Raw genomic sequence first — 6,315 nt, 5'->3', positions numbered from 1 at the left:
ATTTCCTTTTACTTTTGGCTTCCATAGTGGCAGCACTGCAAAATACTGAAAAGGAAGGAAAAAAACCCCAAACTGTTGGTAACTAGAAGTAAAGCATCTATTACAGTTCAAAAGCATAATAAGTTCTAATATGTAAAAAAAATATATACATTAAAAAGCCCTGTTATATGGTCAGACATAACCACTGAAAATTCACTACTGTACATATACTGTAAATACAGTACAATCAAATACTTTTAAACTTGTGTTGGTCTCAAATTTGTAACCACTTCTCTCATTACAAGGAATTACCAAAGCACGGAAGGGTTCCACCAAGTCCTATGAATGTTAACTTAACTTGAAAACCACTGTCAAAACTTCAAGAATTCAGGAATTGTTGAGGAAGAAGTCCATAGCAATTCCATTAAGTCTTACATCTTTTAATGAAATTCCTGATCTGTCTTCCATCTGAAAAAAAAAATGGCTAGATGTCATTAAGTGACTCATCTCTCTACCTTTACTTAAGTACAGTAGGGACCATGCGGAAGGAAAAAAGACCATGCTTATATTTTCACTACAAACAATCAAGTAAGATTACTTATTACTACTATTATTAAAATATCTCTGAAGCCTACACTACTTAATGAAAGAGGCTGTAATATTAATTATTCAATATAAATTTGCTCTCCCCTCAGAACTTTCCTTACGTTCTTGAATCTTGCCTAACAGCAGGCTGAGCATTAAGTAAAAGCTACATACTGGGTGCATCTACACAAGACATTTACTGTGGAGTAGACTAATTAACTCTCCAGTAAATGTCTGGCATGTACATGCGCGGCCCCATTAGGCCTCAGGAACCTAATTAACTCTGCAGCAGGGTAGTACTTGTAAGTGCAAGTACTACTCTACTATGGATTTTTTTTTACTCCTCAGAGAGGCATGTGTAAATGCTGGAGGGGCTAGCAGACAAGGTTCCTTGGGTGAATTTGATATCTTTTATTAGACCAACCCAAATGGTTGGAGAATAGTTATTAAGCAAGCTTTTGGGTTCAAAAACCCTTCGTCAGGCTCAGGAAGCTGCAGCAGTTGGTGTGTGCTCTTCCTGGATGGAATGAAAAGTAGGGGCTAGCAGGGGCACAAGTGTGCTTCAGTGCAGGGGGGTGCCTGATGGCTAGCTCCACAATGGAGCATCCTCATGCCCAGCCAGCTCCTCCGCAATGTTTTGCTAGGTTGGAGCAGCTCCGGGCCAGCAGACTAACCCTCTCCCTCCCCAGCCCGACACCCTCTGCCAGCCAGGGCTGCTCCAACCTGGCTCAATGTACTGTAGGGTTCTGGGTGCACGTTCAAACAGCACACCTGGGAGCAGTAAACTCTAGCATGCTATGCGCCGGAGTTTACCAGTATGTGCCAATAGCATATGTAGACACGCCCATAGTGTACTCCATTTAGGTATACAGCCTTGGCAATGAAAGAAGGCTGTGCACATATGCAAACTAAATGCAAGTAATGATCATTTAATACACTAACTCATATCACTCACTATCAGCGGGGTAATGTTTGCAGTCTCAGAATGGGCTAGCACTTCATAGATGTTAGGGTCAGAAGGAACCTCAATAGATCAGAGTCCGACCCCCTGCATAAGCAGGAAAGGGTGCTGGGTCTAGATGACCCCAGCTAGATACTCATCTAACCTCCTCTTGAAGACCCCCAGGGTAGGGGAGAGCACCACCTCCCTTGGGAGCCCGTTCCAGACCTTGGCCACTCGAACTGTGAAGAAGTTCTTCCTAATGTCCAGTCTAAATCTGCTCTCTGCTAGTTTGTGGCCATTATTTCTTGTAACCCCCGGGGGCGCCTTGGTGAATAAATACTCACCAATTCCCTTCTGTGCCCCCGTGATGAACTTATAGGCAGCCACAAGGTCGCCTCTCAGCCTTCTCTTGCGGAGGCTGAATAGATCCAGTTTCTCTAGTCTCTCCTCGTAAGGCTTGGTCTGTAGGTCCTTAACCATTCGAGTGGCCCTTCTCTGGACCCTCTCCAGGTTATCCGTGTTAGAGGGGAAGTATCACCTCCTTGGTTCTGTTCGTCATGCATCTGCTGATGCACGATAAAGTGCCATTGGCTTTTTTGATGGCTTCGTCACACTGCCGACTCATGTTCATCTTGGAGTCCACTAGCGCTCCAAGATCCCTTTCCACTTCTGTGCCACCCAGCAGGTCATTCCCTAGGCTGTAGGTGTGCTGGACATTTTTCCTCCCTAGGTGCAGCACTTTGCGTTTCTCCTTGTTGAACTGCATTCTGTTGTTTTCTGCTCACTTGTCCAACCTGTCCAGGTCTGCTTGCAGCTGTTCCCTGCCCTCCGGCTTGTCCACATCTCCCCATAGCTTTGTGTCATCTGCAGACTTGGACAGAGTACATTTCACTCCCTCGTCCAAGTCACTGATGAAGACATTAAAGAGTATCGGTCCAAGGACCGAACCCTGTGGGACCCCACTGCCCACACCCTTCCAGGTCGAAACCGACCCATCCACCACGACTCTCTGGGTGCGGCCCCTCCAGCCAATTCGCCACCCACCGGACTGTGTAGTCACCCACGTCACAGCCTCTTAACTTGTTCACCAGTATGGGGTGGGATACCGTATTGAAGGCCTTCCTGAAGTCTAAGTATACGACATCCACCCCTCCTCCTGTGTCCAGGCGTTTCATAACCTAGTCATAAAAAGAGACTAGATTGGTCAGGCACGATCTGCCTGCCACAAACCCGTGCTGGTTTCCCCTCAGCATAATTTGTCCTGCTGGGCTCTCACAAATGTGAGCCTTGATAATTTTTTCAAAGACTTTGCCAAGGATGGAGGTGAGACTGACTGGTCTATAGTTACCTGGGTCCTCCTTCCTCCCCTTTTTGAAAATGGGGACCACGTTGGCCCTTTTCCAGTCCTAACTTGTCACTTTCAAGATTTCTAAGTCAGTTTGTGGCTGCTCTTAAAACCTTGAAAATTATATTCACCATTCCCCACATCAATTATTATGCAGTTAAGTGGAATATAATTGCATTACAAAGTAGACAATGGGACTACAAGAAGCTATGCACCTTAAACAGCTCATGAGCTTATCCAAAGTGTAACTAACCAACGTTTGTGATCACAAAAAAAAAAAAAAAAATACTGTCTTAGTGTCATAGAGTTAAGCAAGTTGCACACTGATCTCATGCACATGTAGGTAGAATACACAAGTGATATTATTAAGACTTGTTAAGGTTTCTGCTTATTAACATGGAACTTTCCTTCTTCTGGCTGAGATCAGATTCTGGAATGAGCTGCAAAACAGACGTGTAAAGAAGGTGAATAAAAGCAGCACATGGAACTTTATTTACTCATTCTTATTTTCAGGACCGCTCCAGAGAGCTGGCGAGGCACCTCAGAGAATACCATGCAAGGCGCTGTTTGGTCCTAGAGACAGCGGATTCCAAGTGAAGGTGGTGCAGACTAGTCTGAAAAGTTTGAGATCCACCCACTATGACTTCCATGAATTGAGTGGCAACACAAAAACAAATTGGTTTATTACAAGGTTTACCTCCTTGTGGAGGGAGGTGGGCAGTAGGAATGGAGAAGCAGGTCAGCAGGGAAAGCCTGAACCTGTCCCTAAACTCTCTCTCCTCCCACTTTGCTGATCATAGCACACTTACTGCTGCACCTTCCAAGGATTTGGTGGGTAGCCCACTCCCCTAGTTAAGAATCACCAAAACAGAGAAAACAAAAACAAGAACTGGAGAATTGGGTAAACCCATAAAAGTTAAAAGTCTCGCCCCTACAAATGCTCTTCTGTGTGCTTAGCTTTGAACAGGCAAGAGGTAGGTTGTTTGTTGGCTGTGTTAGTTTGAAACCAGTCAGAAGGCAGGGTAGATTTATACCTTTACAAATTAACAAAGATGGGGTTGGGGGTGGAAAACACAACTTCAACTCTGCATTCATAGTGCTGGGTTCCGAATTAGCTGTTACGACTCAGGAAACAGAGCTTGGAAACCTCCTAGATAGCTCCTTAAAAAAAAAAAAAAAAAAATTTAAAATCGGCTCTGCACAGTGGTGACCAAAAACGCCAATAAGCAGGGCATCCTTAAGAAGAGAACTGAAAACACAATGGAAAATGTTATTGTCAAGATAAACATGGGCTTGGAGCTGCTGCCAAACCAGGGTAGGGACCAAAAAGGCTAGGCTGCTTCCCTTGAAAAGGGAATGGAAAAAGGGGGAAGATGAAAGAGGTGTAGAAAATCATGAAGGCTGTGGACCAAGAGAACAGGGAACTGTTGCCCATCAGGGCCCAGAACGCTAGCAGTAAAGGGCACCCTCTGAAACCAAGTAGGAGGCAGGTTTAAAACTAACAATAGTAAGTTGGGGTTTTTTTTGAAGCCACATGTAGTTCACTTGTGGAATTCACTGCTAAGGGAGCGGGTAGAGGCAGGTAGCACAGCTGGGTCCACAAGAGTGAGAGAGCCATCAACAGCCATTGAATGGAACAGTTGGGAAATGTTTTCTTCTCCAGCATCTCCACTCCAACAAACAGCAGATGCCAGGGAAAGGACTGACTAGGTGACAGATCACTCCAGAGCAGGGGCAGGCAAAGTCTTGCCCGCAGGCTGGCTCAGGTGGACTCCATTTCACAGCAGTCCCTGCCTGCATCACTTGGAGATCCCAGGAGCAGCAGGGTTGTGATAGTGTGGGGCCAGCATTTCCATAGAGACCAGCGCCAGCAGTGCTGACAGGACCCATGGCTGGGTGGGAAGCTACTCCAGGGCTCGGCTCCTGCAGCAGTGACAGCATGGTCAAGCTAGGACAGAACCACAATCTGCTGCCCGCACACCCCAGGCAGGGATGTGCAGGCAGCGGATCACGACTTTGCCCTGGCTCTGGCCCACACTGTCACTCCTACAAGATCCCAGCCCTGGCCTCAGAGCACCTCCCTGCCCAACTGTGCACCCTGCCAGCGCTGCTGGGGCTGGTGTGCATGGAAACTCTGGCCCCTCACTGTCACAGTGCCCGTGCTACTGGGGTCTCCAGGAAAACCAGCCGCACGGACAAGGTCAAGAGCTGCTGGAAAATGAAGTCTGCCACGTGCCCAATCTAGATGTAACAGGGATGATGCAGCCTTATTAGAAGTGACAATCCCACATGGTTCAGATCTGTAAGTCTACTTGTCTATGGACGCTGCTTGCAGCACTGCACGCAGGGAAGTCAAGGTATCCAGTATCCATGCCTCTGTCCTCGTGTCCCTGCAAAACCTAGTGTGCTTATTACACAACAGCAAAACAGCGATATAGGGCAAGTAAAATGAGTTTCACGATCTAAAATAACCCAGTTAGTTCTGCCTGACCAGCGATCAACCCCGCCCGGGCTCTCCCTGCGCTGCTTTTCCCCCACTCCACGCGGTCTGCGGTCCCGCTGCTTCTTGGGGAGAGCACCAGCTCCCGGGGGCTGCTGCAGCACCCGAGCAGCCCGGCTCAGACCCCGGCCCGGCTGCCCGCCGGCCCCCGACTCACCCGCACGCACGTGTCTCGCTCTGCTCCCCTCACCTGCTTTGCTTGACGGCTGCTTCCGGAGCCCCTGCGTTCCGATTGGCGGAACGAACAGAGACTGCGCGACAGTGCCGTAAAGCGCCAGGAGATGAGGCGCGGCCATCTTAGCCCCGCCCCCTCATTAGCACGGGAGGTGCCTTCCTTTTACAGGGAGCTGGAGCCGGCGTGGTGGGCGGGGCCACGGTCCGGCAGCGGGGCGCAGGGGGACGCTGTCGTGGCCAGGAGGCGGGGTCAGGATGGGGCGCCGCGACGTGGGCAGCAGCTGCCCTTGCCCAGGGGCGCACATGACCCGCGCACACACCCATAAGCACATGCGTGTCCACACGGAAGCCTACACCAATCCTGTGCTCCCCGCCTCGCCGCTGCAGCGCAAAGCTTGCCCTAGAGGTTTGAGGCCTGGGTCCCACTCCCTCAGCATGAGGGGCTGGAGCCCACGTCTGCCCACAGCGTGCCGGGAGCAGCAGGGTGAAGAGGGTCTCTGCAGGGACAGGCGGCGCCCCTCCCTTGCTCCACCACCCTCTGGCGTGGCACTGTTCACAGCCATGGGGTGCCACACTGCAGGACATGGCTCTTGATCCCTAAACACCAAGGAAACCAGCAGACATGGGGCTGGAGTGGCTGTGCAGTCAGAGGAGAGGAAAGCAAAGCTGCCAGTGCGCCATGCACTTGGCCCCAAGAAGGCCTCCAGCCCAAGAAGGGGTGCTGGCGGGATTGAAGCATGAAAGCCTGTTTTTCCGGCGCAGTGGCAGGCTTGCCTGTGCTGAGTGCAA

The 6,315-nt window shown here is 49.7% G+C and overlaps 1 protein-coding gene across 1 annotated transcript in view; it reads right to left on the bottom strand.

Moving 5' to 3' along the window:
• PUM3 (pumilio RNA binding family member 3) overlaps positions 1-5,659 on the bottom strand; it is a 45,808-nt gene extending 40,149 nt beyond the window's left edge. The window contains 2 exon segments of the mRNA XM_014520730.2: positions 1-45; positions 5,543-5,659. The exon segment at positions 1-45 is cut by the window's left edge and continues 57 nt beyond it. Coding sequence (XP_014376216.2) covers positions 1-45; positions 5,543-5,648 — 151 coding nt within the window. The 5' untranslated portion in view covers positions 5,649-5,659.
• Between the last annotated feature and the right edge of the window lie 656 nt (positions 5,660-6,315).

The sequence above is a fragment of the Alligator sinensis genome, unplaced genomic scaffold, assembly GCF_000455745.1.
Source record: "Alligator sinensis unplaced genomic scaffold, ASM45574v1 scaffold392_2, whole genome shotgun sequence".
Taxonomy (NCBI): Eukaryota; Metazoa; Chordata; order Crocodylia; family Alligatoridae; genus Alligator; species Alligator sinensis.
Note: the sequence above shows the minus strand (reverse complement) of the source record. Positions and strands in the feature narration are given on the sequence as shown.